Below are 15,855 nucleotides of genomic sequence, written 5' to 3'. Positions count from 1 at the left end.
CTCCCCAGGAACTGAAGTGGTTTTGCTGAGGTCCATCTACTGCTGGACCCTTCCCATTTCAGACTTTAGGTCAAACTTCTAAACAGACTTCAAGTATTTTCAGGATACTGTAGTAAAACGCATTATTCTGCAGGGGCTTTTCTTTTCCCCCATGAACAGATCCACCTACCCTCAAGAATTCCTTTTCCCTCGGTGCACAAGAAAGCAAAGCCTGCACTTACACTTGTGCTTCCAAGTTGGGCAGTGCTACACTCGCAGCTCCTAAGGGGAGCTGCTCCAAGGCACTTCCTGCTGCTGGGCACTCCGAGGGATCCGCCTCCCAGCAGGGCTGGCTTGCAAACAGGCACAACCAGATTCCCCAGGCACAAAGTAATCAATTTGCCTCTCTCCTGCAGTTGCAGAAGGCAGTTTCTCTCTCACTGTGCCACTCCTGAGGATGATCACACTTGGAGGACGACAGAAGAATTAGAAGCAGGAGGAATGAAGGAAATGCTTCATGGAATGTTATTCAAGACACGTTGCCTAGGGAATATTCTGGAAAAATGTTTTTTGGGATTATACTGAAGCTTAACCTCAGGAGTTCCTGTGTAAAGGGTAAAAGCCACCACAACAAGACTCAGAGGTAAATACTCTTCTTACTTCATGTTTCTAAATTTGCAAATATCAGAAAAAGGCTTTATAGTGGGGTTTAGAATGGAAATGTGCTTAAGTGTCAAGATAAAAAAATAATGTATGTCTGTCTTGCCAAGAGTTAGGTATTTTGTGGGTGAATGTGGACTTACAGCTCTGCTGCTCTTGCACAGGAACACCAGGGTTTGAGGCAAGTTTTATGCAAAAAACCCCCTTCTTTAGGCAATACATCAGTTATCTTAAAAGACAGACCTTGATTTTAATTTTCCAAGTTAGCTGAACTTCATATATAGCAATTTTTCATGTTTAAAAACCTGTAGGAGGTATATATCAAAACATACTTGAAAGCACAGCAGAGTGGCTGTTAGTTTATCATATTGAGTTTGCTGAGTAAGAAGCTTTCATCTATAAAATCATGCTTGGCTTATTTCAGTTTCACATAAAGAATATTTGAATTGTCTTAGTGTAACAAACGTACCTCATGCAAGAAATAAAGAGAAAGTTGGCATCTACTGCTTTTAGATCAAGTAGGATTTTTCTAAGCAACTGGAGAGCTTTTCAACTTTAAGAGTCACGGGAAACAATGTGGAAAGGGAGTGTTGTGTGTGCATTGGCACAACTGACATCTACAGCTCAGTGACAATATTTCTCTTAGAAGCCACTTCTGCCAGAGAAAAACAAAGTCTGAATGCTATGGAAGTTCCTTGACCTGTCTATAAAATCTCAATTACTGAGCAAAGAGGGAAAAAAAAACCCACAGAAACCAAACCAATATTAAAAGTTTACTTTGCAATACAAGATCTGTAAAAGTGTCTCAGATATGCTACTTTGGGGGTTACATTTATTTAGCATCAGTGATCACAACCCCAAAATTCTGGGTCAGATCTGCATAATGTCCATGAGAATTAATGAAGAGCAAAGCATCCCTGAGGTCAAAATACTGCAGCATCAGAACAATCTCCATAATTGAAAACAACTATAGGAAAATGAATCTTTATGAGAATGGTTTACCTATGATAGTCATTAAGGCTACTTCAAGAAGCCATAGCTTTGAGGGATGGAATTAGCTGGGAAAACAACCACAGGACCTTTGAAATTAACAGCAGTCTAAACAAGGGGAAAGAACAATGCCATATTCTTCACTCTACAGTGAATCTTCTATTTAAAGTGCTGCTCTACCCTTTTTCCCTTTGGAATTTTCATCTCTCACCCATTAACCTTTTTCTTGGGCAATCCTGTGGACAGCCATCACAAGGATGTTTTATTCCAAAGAAATGAGGCCTCAGCAGATGCAGCATGAAAAACCTTTTTCTCTTTATGCTTTGCTTATCTTAACATCCACAAAAGTCAAACTCCTGACCTACACACAGGCAAAAAGAAGTGACTTGTCTGCTTGTTTCGCTTGTTCCTTCTTCAGTTATTGGCAGTTCACGAGGTTTTTGAGGAAGTCATGGAAAATCTAACTCTTCATACTTTTAACAAACAAACAGAAGAACAGACCAAGAGTTTCAAGTGGCCCATGGAAGGCACTCTTGATGAAGTCTGAGCCTGCTCTGTCAGATGATTTTTTGCAGACTGCCTTCCAAATGGAAGTGTTAACAGATCTTCAGGCACATTCTTCTTTAGCATTTCAAGCCCCTGCCTCTTCTGGGTTGCTGACAACAGTGACAAACCTATCAGTAAATTTTGATGGTTAACGTATGGCTCTTTCTGAAATAATGGGATTTAATTTCAATTCATGCCTACAGTTCTCATGCAAAACAATACTTTGAATATTATGGTAAACTATAATGAGAAAAAGGTGAATAAAGTGCTACAGTATTATTGGCCTGCTTTCATGTAATTTCAGGGAGCTGTAGGAGACATTTCTGTAAGTCAGCATTTTCCCTAGACAGTTCCTCCAGGTTACTTTTAAATAAGAGAATAGTTAAAACTAAGATTCTTAACTCCTCCTGTTTACAATATCTCCAGGCAGCTTCAGTCTCATATTAGCTTTTGAACTTTCATAAGAACAGCAATTGTAATTGGTTTCATTTTCTTAAGTGGCCTCGTTCTCACCACAGGTCTGAATCATATTCCTATTTACTGAAAACGTTTCTTGAAACACTGCTCTGCTATCAGTTCAATCCCACCTCTTAGTCAAACAGGCTGCAGCCAACAATGTCTGAGCTCACCTACAGCAAGTTATGTTCAGCTTCCAGATGTGAAATTCCAAAACAAATGGCAGTAAATGATATAGCAGTATATTTTTGGACAAGATGAAACAAAAAAGTGAATTGCTTTCTTATACTCTATTTACCTTGATATATCAAACCCTAGGCAAACCATAGTCAAATTACCTGTATTTTAATTTTTTTTTAAACCTGCCTTACATTTATTACAGGTGAGTTCCAAGGCTGTGATAGGCAGCTCTGTGGTCTGACAGAGATGAAATGGGAATGTAAAGCAGGTGGGATGGTGCACAGCACAAATCCTGAGTCAACACTTCCACTGTCAGGAAGACAAATCTCTCACACGACTTGGAGCAATACAAAGCTGTTAAGTATGAGTCCAAACTACATATCCTATTAAATGGAAACAATTTCACCTGTACTCTATCCTGCTGCAGCCCTTTCTCTTGCTCCCGTTTTATTTTCAAGTACTGCTTTAAAATATATCAATATTTGGACCTTAATGAAGTGCTCTTCGGGCAGAGGAGATCATGACTTTCTTTTTAGGTTTCTGTGACCTCTAGGTTTGTGAGGGCTCTTGAAGGGCAATACTGGCAGCAAATCTCTGGTTAAATAGGTGAAAAAATCACCATCAAAACATGAATGTTACAGATTTGTGGTTAAAGGCCCAAAAAGATCTTGAGTCTCTTCTTCCTCTCTCCATGTTTCTTGGAAACCTCACTCCAGAGAAGCATGATTTGGCTATACTTTTCCAGCAACTTTGGTCTAATTCTTCCCCACCTTATGAATTCTTTGAATACTCGGGTCTGCTTTACTACATTTGAATTTCTTAGTTTTACTCAATATCCACATTTCGCTACCTCCCACTTCACACTAATTAGAGAATTCCCAAGCTACCTTGCTTCAAATGCAGTATTTCTATTCTTGTACATTCTGGTAATTTTGGTTTCCCTGGGGAAGTTTTGTGGCAGTTTTTCCGCAGTGACAGGACAAGGCTGAAGTGTTTTAAATGCAAGAGGGAAGATTTACATCACATGTTAGGACAAAATTCTTTCCTGTGAGGGTGGGGAGGCTCTGGCACAAGTTGTCCAGAGAAGAGCTGTGATCATCCCATTTGCTGAAACTGTTACTGATTTTGAACTATCATCTCACCTGTGGCACATTTTTAGGCAGGGGAAGCTCTCTGCCTTTGGTATTTTCTTGTTGAACCACTCCCACACTTTCCACAAACAGAAACTTGAACTTAAAACTATTTTTAAGTATGTTTTTCCAAAGACTTATCTTACAACAGAGATGCATAAGAGGATATTTTCATCCAACCACCTTGTGTCTTGTAATCCTCGGTTTAAGCATGTTTGTTTACAAGGTATTTAAGTTAAAGGAAACTTTACAGACAAAGAAGAAATTAAATGTAACTTATAGCAAGATGTCCTACTGTAGTACCTTCAGTAACAGGGCAAGATTCCAAAACACCAGCAAACAAGTTCTTTCCTTCCTTGTGAGAACATAAGAGAGCACAAACTGAATTTCAACTCAAAACACCAGCCTTCCCCAAAGACTACTGTAAAGATTTTAAACTATATCCATTTAAATAGTATGTGTGTCTCACTCATTTTTTGTTGCTAACTTAAGACACTTAAGCAGTAATCAAGCTCCAGAGTATGACTCCAAGATTTACTCACTGCCATTGTGCTCAGAAAAAAGTTAGATAGGTTTCTTGGCACCACATGATAGAGCTGTAATGTAATTCTACTGCAGCTTGGAAATGAATAGAAATAATAATAATTTTAAAAAATGTTTGGGATACATGTAACATGAAATTCCCTTGGGACACATTGCCTGAAAGTCTACCCAGTGGCCTTAATTGACTCATAGCTAAGAGTCAGGGAAACAAACCTACCCTTATTTATGGTGCAATCATTAAAAAAAACACAAACAAAAAAAACTCTCCCCCCCAAAAAAAACCAACCAACCCCACTAACAAACAAAAAACCAGCAGTTTCAGCAGAGGTAAAGAAGGCAGCATGAGCCAGAACACAGATAATAGATATCAAAGAGCTCTTAAAAGAGACAATTCTGATCCTTGATTGCCTGCAAGTCCTCTTCTCTGGAAGAGACTGCAGGATGTTAAAACCAAGGTAAGCTGGCAAATTGTATAAAAGATCAAATAGAAACAGAGCCTTTGCTGACAGGCATTTTAATCGAAGTGCTGAACAACTAAGAAATAGTGAACAAAACCATAAATTAAAATGAACAGGAGGCTTTGGTAATTTAGGGACTGGGGTAGAAATAAAACAATCCAGCAAAGCCGATATAGAAGACATTAAACCCAAGTGCAAGCCGAAACAAAACAGTTCCATACAATTAACTTTCCTACTTCACATATCCAATTATGTCTTTTAACTTAATGTAGCCCAAATCTTATTTTTGGATGTAGGCTCCATATTTCCTGGATCTACTGATAAATTTATCAGACAGGTGGAAGAACATTCTAGGTGGCTGCTTTGCAATTAAGCAAGTGGACCTTTCAACTTCCCCAGTGAAATATGGCATCTCTTTACAAGGACAGATTGACATAACCCTGTTCCTGAGGAACAACACAGCCAGGTCATCAGAAGGCAAAGGCTCTTGCAATACCCTTAAAATATATTTGACAAGGATGTGAAAATTGCATTTCTGAACCTGCCAACTATGTATAGCTATATATAAAGATGCTTCAAGAAGAACAAATTTAATCACCAGTTATTATATTTGCATGATAATAATTGCAATGGGCAGTGAATGTAGGGGCCACACTAAGTCACTGGAGTGCTTTTAGTCCACAAATTCCATTTATTCCACTCTAAAGAATGGGCATTTTCTCCCTTTACTGACAAAAACTTCAAGGAAAGTGAAATGCTTTCATCTCAATGAAAAGAAAAACAGGATGTGCCCCTATATACAGACACGTAGGACAAAACAAGGACTCAGTAAATGAACAGAGCTTGTTGTGGAACACTCAAGAAGCCAAGCCAATAATTCCCAAGGTTATCTCTGTCATGAAGACATCCTCATTTCTTTGAAACCAGCATGGGTTCCAATTGCCAGTATAATCAAGCACAATTATTGGCAAGCCTGTTCAGTGGCAGGCTTTGAAGGCAAGCTTGACAGAACAGAAGATATGAAACTAAGATTCAATTGCTTACATTCCAGTCTTTTGTGAGACTGATCTTTAAACAAGAAAAAAAAAGACTCCAGTATTTTCTACTCACTTCTCTGATATTCAACAATATTTGCAGATTTGTTTTGCAGTTCTGTGAGGTTCCTCCCTCCAGCCCCAAGGAACACAGCTATTTCAAGAGCAATGCACCAGTTTTCTTAGACACAAGAAATTCTTGTCACCTCATAGCATAAGGTGTCCTTAGAACTTGCTTGTAATCCCAGGTTTGCCCAGCCCTGCTAAATTAACATGGGTCAGCAGATGTGTGAGGCTGGACTAGAACAGATTTTCAGGTCACTTCTCTGAAGCCCTGTTTAGCAGCCCTGGGTCCTTTCACATGCCCCAGGCTGAACTTTCCCTGTTGGTGGTGCCAAGCAGCTCTGGAACATTCCTGAAGAATGTTATCTGGGAGAAACTGCCTGACTTCTGCCATGGGGACATTCACTGAAAAGTTCAGCAGTGGAGAAGCATTACTGTCATGAAATGAACACATTTTGCATTTTCCTTACCCAAGAATAAGACTCCCTATTAAATAACTTGCAGACTTGTTTGATCACAAGTCTTCTCTTGATGTGAACCAACAAACACTAAATTCAAATATTAAGGAATTAAGGGGGAAAAAAAAACAGTAAAGAAAATCACACTAGAGTAGAATATCAACATTCTTTCTCATGACTGACCTCTGAAGCATTTAAAGTTTTGTTTTCAGCTAATCCTCCTGCAGAAAACCAGATTTAAGTCTGTGAAGACGTGTCCGCACTGCTCAACTCCATGACTTAATACAAAAATCTATTTAGAGACTTTAAATATGCACAGAGGAGCAGAGATACCACAGCAGTATCATTTGGAACTGTTCAAATGCAAGAAAATAATTTGCATATTGACAGGTTACTGGATAGACCCTTTGCAGTTTCTAAAAATGCATCTTTTGGATATTATTAAGAAATCCTACATTTGCTTGCTAAGAAAAAAATAAAATCTGTAGAACCAGGGTTTAATAAGAGTTTCACCTATTTAGTGCTGCTATTCCAGAAAACAGCCCTAAAAGCTCTGAAACAGCCAAAAGATACCACTGAGCTGTTTAACCTTTATGCTTGAACAGCCCTTTGAAAGACATCTGATTGAACCAGAAGACCCTAAGTAAAAAATCCTATAATCTTCTAGTCCTGAACATGTTACTTCTTTCTGAAATCTTCCATTCTTGATCACAGTCCAAGGAAATAATTTATGTAGAGTTTGAGAGAAATACCTTCTTCCCTATGATTAAAAATAGCTGAACTTAGTTTCCATTGGGCGTGTTTTAGAAAATATCTTGCTCTTAATTATCTCTCCAGTAAAGCTTGCACAACAGCTAGGGAACAAAACAAAACTATATCTGCTTTCTGTTAAATAAGAAACAGCACTGAATTGTAGCCCACTATGATTCACAGTGCACATTTGCATCAATTTTATGAAGAACGTAAATGACAATGTAAGGGTACATAACAGTAATTCAAAAAAGGCTTAGAAAATCTTCATACTGCAACATTAGTGATATGGATTCAACTCCATAAAAACTCAAACATAAAAAATTAATTTATTTTCAGGATGAATTATTAGAGTTCTTAAATGATGAGAGTTCTGTTCTGTTTTGTTGTAGCTAACTGCTTCAGTTACTATCTAACTCCCCAGGCAAGGAAAATGGAGAAAGGTTTTTAAGTGTGACCAAATCAATAATCTTAATTCATGCCAGAATGCTGATTCATTACAAAGTCTGCCTCTTAATCTCAAAAACTGAAATATTCCCTACTGAGAATCCAAAAATGGCACAGCCACACTCACTTCTACTTCCAAAAAGATTTATAGGTTGATTAGTTTTCATCAAGTAAAGAATAATGATAAAATAATTGGAGTTACTTCTCTCTCCCTCCCCAAAATAAAAGTCCTCTCCACACTTCTCTGGTCTAAGTTCTGTGTGCTGCATCGCAAATATGCCTCAAAAATGCCTTGGGTTACAAATCAGAATACTTATTGAAATACTTAAATACATATTAAATACTTATTATTAAAATGGGCTACTTATTCAGAATACCTCCCATTCCAACTCACTGCTACTTTGGTGCAGAGGGAGGTAGCTCTAATCTCCAAAACTACTTTTCATATATACATATAACCATAACATTGTTGTTACATTTTGATTACAGTGCAATGAAAGAAACCAAACAAAAAAGATACTGGAATTAACTTCCTGTGTCGCAAGAAGGGAGGAAAAAGAAAAACCAGGAAAGAATCCTGACCACAAAAACCATGAGAGATCGTCTGCAAGAGCTCAAACTGAGGGCTAAGGAACTAGAGATGGGTGGGGAAAACAATGGAGCAACTGTACAAGAAGAGGAGCAGGAGGAGTTTGAACAGCAGGCCATTATTTATGAAAAAGAGCCCATAACTGAAAGGCACTTGCACGAGATCCAGAAGCTTCAGAACGAAATAAATAATCTGGTGGAAGAAGTCAATAAATTCAGCCAACAACAAAAAAGCCTCGTGTCTTCAATGAGAAGATTCAGCGTTCTCAAGAAGGAATCTAACATAGCGAGGGAAATCAAAATGCAAGCAGAACATGTACGCAAAGGTTTGGATGAGCTGTCGAAAGCCGTGAGGACAGCTGAGAATGAGCAGGGGCCAGCCCGAGCCACGGTGAGGATCCTGGCTGCCCAGCACGCCTTCCTGTCCCACCGCTACCTGCAGGCCATGCTCGCCTACAACGAGGCCATCACCGCCAAGCAGGACAAGTGCAGGACCTTCATCCTCCGCCAGCTGGAGGTGGCTGGGAAAGAGGTGTCTGAGGAGGAGGTCAATGACATGCTCCAGCAGGGAAAATGGGAGGTTTTCAATGAAAATCTACTCACTGAAGTCAAGATTACTAAAGCTCAGCTGTCAGAGATTGAGCAGAGACATAAAGAACTGGTCAATCTGGAGAACCAGATCAGAGATGTGAAAGAACTCTTTATCCAGATCTCACTTCTGGTGGAGGAGCAAGGGCAGATGATCAACAACATAGAAATCTACATGAACAATGCTCAAGAATATACTCAAGTATCTAAAGAAAAGTTTGGGCTTGCAGTCAGGTATAAAAGAAGAAACCCTTGCAAAGCAATTTGCTGCTGGTGTTGTCCGTGCTGCAGATGACACCAGAAATGAACTGCTTGAAATACCAATGGTTCCTCCACACCAAACTGATCTTGGAAAGCAGTCTTGGGATCCCTCAACTTCACTTTTCTTTCCATTTTCCCTTCAGCAGAGCTCTCAGGAAAAACTGCATCTGTTTTTCAAAACAGATTAAAGAATTTTATGGTTTTCACAGAAACGTGTGAACTACAGGAAAGGATCAAAGGATAAAAGTGACCTTTCTTTTGGTTCTTATAAACTTCTTCAAAGTTTAGAAGTTCTAAAGTTTAGTTTGGTTCTTCAGACTAAAACAGTGTGGCAACAAACTCCCTGTACTGTTGGGAGGCATTGAAAATATTGTTAATCTCAAAGACGGGATTCATAAAAATGTTTTACTTACTTTTCACAAAATAACAGTAAGTATTTTTAATTGCCTTGTGGTTTTTCATCATTTATATTTACTTGGTTTTTTTTCTCCCAGTAATCTAAAATAAACAAATCTCCACACATAAAGCAGACACCATTAGTAACAATCCAGAATGGGATAAACCAAACAAAAGGTCAGAAAACTTGTCAGGAATATTTCATTACTACATCTATAGGAAAAGTTCATAAACTTTTCATAAATTGACACAGAGATACTTTTATTATTCAGCTCCACTGGCAGAGCCCTACCAGGATAGGGGAATATGATCCTTAATTACACACTCACAAGGTACATTCTTAATGCTGCCTATCCTACCTGAATACAGTCATATTAGCAGTCTCACTTTTGCTAGCACAAAAATTATTGAAAAAATAGAATAAAAAAATATAACTCCATCCTTACATCCCCTACTCCTCCCCCACAATCTAGAACCAGAGAATGATTTAGGTTGGAAGGAACCTCCTGCAACCAACTCCTTTTGGAACTGAGTGAGAAGTGGCTCTCCATGCAATTTAACAGACAATAGCAATGTAACTGAGACAAAAAAGTTATTTCCAAGAAGAAATTAAAAAAAAAAATTCCACATTAAAACCAAACAGCAAACCAGAAATGTATTCCTGAACTGCTTTGTGCTGTGCAAGGATGCAATCAATACCACTTGATTTGGATGGTCAGAGAAGGCAGAACAAACTGCACTGCAATTCAGCAAGACACTAAGTGAACTGGATGTTTTTAGTTGAATGTAGTGGGGAAAAAAAAAATCTACTATCAAAGTCATTTTCACATTGTGGTATTTAGAAATAGTTGGATTCCTTCCATCCCAGATTAAAACTGCAACTGAAATGGAATGCTATCAAAATACAATCAAAGGTGTGAACCTTAAAGTAAAATATATTATTTACACAGTAGCAACAAAAAGTAAACTTCGATGATGACACCACTGAAGCTATTTCATTAAATACTCTCCCCATAACTGTATATCTATTAAAAATTCATTTATGTACCAAGTGCACAGTAGAAATTAGCCAATAAACAAGAGCTGTACTTCCAATAGTGGAATAAAATTCAAGTCTTCAAAAGTAAAGCTTTAATACTTAGGAAAAGAGCTGCCTGATTAAGTCATTTCCAGATGTAAAATTGGTTAGAAACAGGCAAAACAGATAAAACACACTGAAGGAGAACAGGGAAGTGAGAAAGACTTATGGAAAACTTTCCCTTGATCCGGGTACTATTAACTGAAAACCCTTGATCGAGGGTACACACTGAAGGAGAACAGGGAAGTGAGAAAGACTTATGGAAAACTTTCCCTTGATCCGGGGGTGCTATTAACTGAAAATAAATAGTATGAAATAATAGTATGAACTACAGTTTACACTGAATTTGATATTGAGCATTCAGAATTATTATCAGCTGAAATTTGCAATAATCACTAAAGTAACTTTCCAATGTTTTCAGTAGTTACATAAATGCGCAGCAAACCAAACAAATTAAAGCCCAGCTGCAAGTGTTCTATGAAGAAAAGTGATGCATTAACAGCTATAATCCTTTATCACCAAAATAACAGGTAGAAAGTAGCTTCCCCTAACAAAATACCTGCCCAAAAATCTCCTTGGTATAAAATATCAGTCACAGCACATGGACTTGCATTTCCTCTTGCACATGCTCCATGTCAACTTAAATAAAAAAACCCACAACCAAAACAAAGACTCCAAACAAACACAACTAATCCCAAACAAAACCAGCATTTGCCTGCATAATATGATGTCTGTGTGCTCCTTTCTGATAAAAGAAAGGACAAAAATAATCCTAAGTGAAGAAAATTTAAACTTGTATATGAGTCTTGAGTATGCTGCCAGAAGAATTTACCCATAAACATAAATAAAGTGATAACACTGAACAGTAAAAAAACCCAAATGACAAGTTTAGCATCTCTAAGTAATTTATACCAAGAGACAGTAAAAGACAATACTATCACATTTGAGGAAAATGGTCTTAAAATTATTCTGTGACACCTCCATGGGCAGCAATAAATACCAGCATGGGAGAGCAGCAATTAAATTTGTAGAAAATACCACACTGAACATCACATTTCCCATATTCTTATATTTCTGTATTTACCATCAATTTTATGTCCACATTGTGCAATTCAGCCTATTCTGCACAGATTAAAATGCACTAATTAAAACATGTAGCAAGGTATTAGGGAACTTACTGCTACATGGGTAGCAAGTATCTCTTTATTAAAAAAACCAACAAAACCAAAAAACCCACAAACAAAATCTGAACATTAAAATTAATATAACATTAAGGCTAACTTCCAGCATAAATTTGGAAATCTGACAATACAGGAGAGAGTTCTTAACTCAAGAGGGAGGCTCACACAAGAGCATAAACTAAAGAACAACTGGATCCCTCCACAGAATTGGGACACTGTAAAAGCAAATTCTGATCAAAGGCTTGAAGTTTAATCTAATAAAAAGTATTAACATCAACAAACTTAGTTTAGTCATCATTAGAGCCATTAATAAATACACTCTGCCTTCCAATTAGTTACTGATAGAAATCAACAACCAATATCAAGATCCAGGGAAGTGAGTGAGTTCTCTGCAGGTCCAGTCAGCCACACAAACTCTCATTACAGGATTAGAGCATAGAGATTTCTACCCAAAACAAAAAACAACAAAACCAAAATGCAACCCAAAAGCACCCATAAAGTTGTATTTAATTAAAAAACACAGCACAGCTTTCCACAGTCCCAGCTGCATTTTCATTTGAGTTAAACTAAGCTGGCTTTATTGCCTTGCCTGTGCCAGTAACATGCAGAGCAATGAAAATCTAATCTATTTTCAACATACACACCATTACTTTGCTGAACTACCCTCCAGTTCATCAACAGAATTAGCCAGGCTCAGCTTCAAACCAGCAGAGCATCACTATTTCTTAAAAATAAGAGGTCTCTCCTCTTACCTGTACAGATTCTTCATGATAGCACAGGGATGTTGTGCAATTTATGCATTATGGAGGTCTTATGCTCACCAGACATAAAAACATTGACTTGATAAATCATTTTACACTTTCAGAGTTTATTTTTTAATTTCAAAAGCAGATTTGTTATCAAATATTTTTGGTGTGGAATTAAAAAAATATGTTCTTTCCAATATTTTTACAAACCCTATTAAACAGGGAAAAAGTAGGTGCCCAATACAATTAAAGCAAGCCTCCTTTAATGAGATTTTTTTGATCATATATCAGCAGCACCATGCGTTAAATGAACAAGACATTTATTGCTGAGAGATCACCCTATTGCTGAGTATAATCAACCATTTGCCATTTAATTAATTGATGTAGGCATAAATAGCAACAATATTTTTGCATCATGTTGCCACACCAAATTTGAAAGCCTTTTAACCTACCATTTCAAGTAACATTAAAATTTTAGAGCTTTAAAAAATCCCACCTTGTTATTTTTCCGTGGCTAATGAAAGAAGAGAGAAATAAACATCCCTGAGAAGGATAAAATAAAACATAAAACCATAAAACTAACTGCAGTATTGGTTAGTGCTAAAATTACAGCAGTATTAGTTACAGAAATAGTTCTTTAGGTCTAAATTCAGCCAATTTCACACTATTAGGAGAACATTTATTATGCTACTTACACTAACACAGGTTTTCCTGATATCTTAGGGCTTTTTAGCACTTCTATCATGGCTTGTTTTGTTTCTTCCATTCTTTCAATGTCACTGGAATCCACCACAAATATGACACCGTAGGACTCAGCATAGTAATTCCTCCAGATATTCCGGATTCGTTTTCCGCCTCCTAAATCAAAGATGGTGACTTCAAAGCGTCCCTGTTTAAGATTAATTTTGGAAAACCCAACTGTGGGAGCCACATCTTCAGGAGACTCTGTCAAAGAAGAAAGCCTTCATTTTAAAGAGGATTTTATAGTGGGATTTGTGTAGCAAAACTCGCATTTTAAAAACATGGAGCAAAACCTCCTTGTTAAATGTTTCCGATCACATTTTTCTTACATGATTTCCCCTCTCCTCAGGGAATTTAGTCTCTCAGCTAGTTACTTTACATTAATTTAGACAGGAGCACTGGGGGAGTGGGATGGGGGGAGATAAGAGAGGGGCCCAAAAGGCAGATTTTAATATTTCACACCACAGTTCCATTGCAGTGGTGGTTACTGTACTGCATTTTCACTTCCACGGTAGTAGTTCAACTTTGAGAAGGAAAACAACCAAACCAGTTAATGCACTGTGACCTGGGAACCCTTGTGCTCTGCCAAATTTATATTTTATCCTTCATGGTTGCCAAAACAGTTTCAGAAGTTCAAACTGAGGGCTGAGATGAAATGACTGAAACCATCTTCTTCTGAGATGTAAATTACCTGAGATTCCCTTTATTCAAGGTCAGGTTTTAGCCTTTGTTTGCTTGCTTATTTTTATTTGCTGCTTTTTTCTAATTTGCCATGCAATATGCTAAAAAATGACAGATTTCTATTTAATACTTTTGTTTGCTGTCTCCCTTTCCTGAGGGCAAAGAAAGCCTGGACTTTCCTCACACCACTAAGCTGTGCCTGCAGGGCTGAGATAATTGGATCTCTGTTTTATGCAGCTGGGGAGCACAAGCCAGGAGAAACATGGAAAATTCAGCTTGTTCAGAGGGAAAAAATGAAGGCCTGGCTAAAAGCACTGAGCTCTGAAGAGCAGTGCAGAAACTGAATCCCCACCAGCCTTCTGCTCCCACCCTTAAGACAGCCAAGATGGGCATTCAGGACATTTAAGCCCTGGGGAACACTCAAAGAAATCAGAACTATCCTTTCCTTCAGTTTCCCTTTAGAAATACACATCTTTATCTCACTTTTCCCCCCCTGAAAAATAGGGACTTTTAGAAATAACTGTTACATTCAGACAGTAAAGATAGTAAAGGTGATTTTCAAATAGAATGGAAGGCTAAATAATGAAACACTTCTGTTTTTAGGGCAAAGATGGAGGAACAGGAGAGAATACTCATGGTTTTATTTGTGCCTTAGCAAGTCTGTGAACTTACATAACACATGTAAACAAACTCGAGGTGGAGTCTCCAAGTCTGCCAAAACACTACTAAGTAAACTCTTGTTCTTGCACAAGATGAAAGTTATTTAGCAAGACAATCCCTCAAGTGGAGAGAAAAAAATACAGAAATTTTGTTTTCATAACCACAAGTTTTATCTCAAATTATATCCTGCTTGCATGTGCCAGGGCAAAGTACCCTTCAAAATCAAGTGGTCTCTTAGTAGCAATTTTATCATCATTTTCTGATTATAAATCATGATAAAAAATATGTAACACTAGAACCATCCTTAATGTTATACATACCAATTTCCTTTTTTTAGACCTTATATATACATACAACAACATTGATTTTTATATAACGTTTACTGCTGTATGCACATTATTGGAGTGGTCACCTAAAAGCAACTTCGGGACATGCACACAAGGAAAAAAGAGAAAAAAAAATCAAGTCCAGTGGCTGTATTGTCCATTGTAGAGTTTTTATTAAGATGTGATATATGTGGTATTTGGATGGTACAACCACCAACATTTTCTTTCAGCAATTTGGGAGGGAGAGATACAATAAGCAATATTTTCAGATTCAAATGATTGAAAATCAGGAATAACAGTCTCAGTGTTCCATTTGGATGATAAATTAGTCACTTACCTCCTTGAATTCCTCGGACTGTAGCAGTTTTCCCAGCATTATCAAGACCCACCATTATTAGTGTCACCTTCCTCCATAAGGAGAAAAGAAAACAGAAAGATATTTAATTTTTTTTCCTCTAACTATACATAATTTAATCTATTTTTAAACATATGCACAGCAAATTTACCACCAAATAACAGAAAGAAGAGGTATCAGAATACCAAGGCACTGTGTGTCTGGTGTTTAATATGTCCAGTCATCTGGTCAGACAGAAGGGCAGAACAAGGTAGGAAATGAAAAGCCTCATATCATGGTTTCAGTTTCACAGGAGACAATGATTCTTCTTTCAACTGGTGCTTGCCTGCTGCAATTTAATTTCACAGTACTGTAAATTTTATTTGGTGTGGTCATGGTCCCTGTAACAATTTCTGTAATTGCAGTTCCATTCCCCTGTATTTTTACCATCTATCTGCCTCAAAGTTTTTCCTGTGTTAGAAAATTATTTCTGTCTCCATCAGTGTGTCTGAACACCACCACACAATGTACAACACCCGTGCAGACGGCACCAGATGCTGGAAATATGTGGGACTTGCCAT

General features: G+C 37.6%; 2 protein-coding genes across 7 annotated transcripts in view; one reads left to right on the top strand and one right to left on the bottom strand.

Annotated features, from left to right (window-relative positions):
• The window catches only part of ARL13B (ADP ribosylation factor like GTPase 13B), a 30,917-nt gene that overhangs the window by 11,483 nt on the left and 3,579 nt on the right, over window positions 1-15,855 (bottom strand). For 5 of the 6 annotated variants that reach the window (XR_005627908.1, XR_005627909.1, XM_039713165.1 and 2 more), the window contains exons 3-4: window positions 15,278-15,348; window positions 13,228-13,477 (exon numbers count right to left, since the gene is read on the bottom strand). Coding sequence is in view for 4 of the 6 variants with exons in the window: in XM_039713165.1 (XP_039569099.1) it covers window positions 13,228-13,477; window positions 15,278-15,348 (321 nt within the window). In the remaining 2 variants the exon portion in view is untranslated. The remainder of the gene's footprint in view (window positions 1-13,227; window positions 13,478-15,277; window positions 15,349-15,855) is intronic. The other variant, XM_039713166.1, reaches the window with a different exon arrangement.
• STX19 (syntaxin 19) lies at window positions 196-9,514 on the top strand. The gene is made up of 2 exons (XM_039713168.1): window positions 196-622; window positions 8,184-9,514. Exon 2 carries the CDS (start codon window positions 8,287-8,289, stop codon window positions 9,163-9,165), a length of 879 nt encoding a protein of 292 aa, XP_039569102.1. The 5' UTR covers window positions 196-622; window positions 8,184-8,286; the 3' UTR covers window positions 9,166-9,514.

Source organism: Passer montanus, unplaced genomic scaffold, assembly GCF_014805655.1.
Source record: "Passer montanus isolate IOZ18808 unplaced genomic scaffold, ASM1480565v1 scaffold28, whole genome shotgun sequence".
NCBI classification, from domain to species: Eukaryota; Metazoa; Chordata; class Aves; order Passeriformes; family Passeridae; genus Passer; species Passer montanus.
Note: the sequence above shows the minus strand (reverse complement) of the source record. Positions and strands in the feature narration are given on the sequence as shown.

Bases quoted from the DNA above. Each gene is read 5' to 3' on its own strand.
- STX19 (XM_039713168.1), top strand. From the start codon at position 8,287: ATGAGAGATCGTCTGCAAGAGCTCAAACTGAGGGCTAAGGAACTAGAG.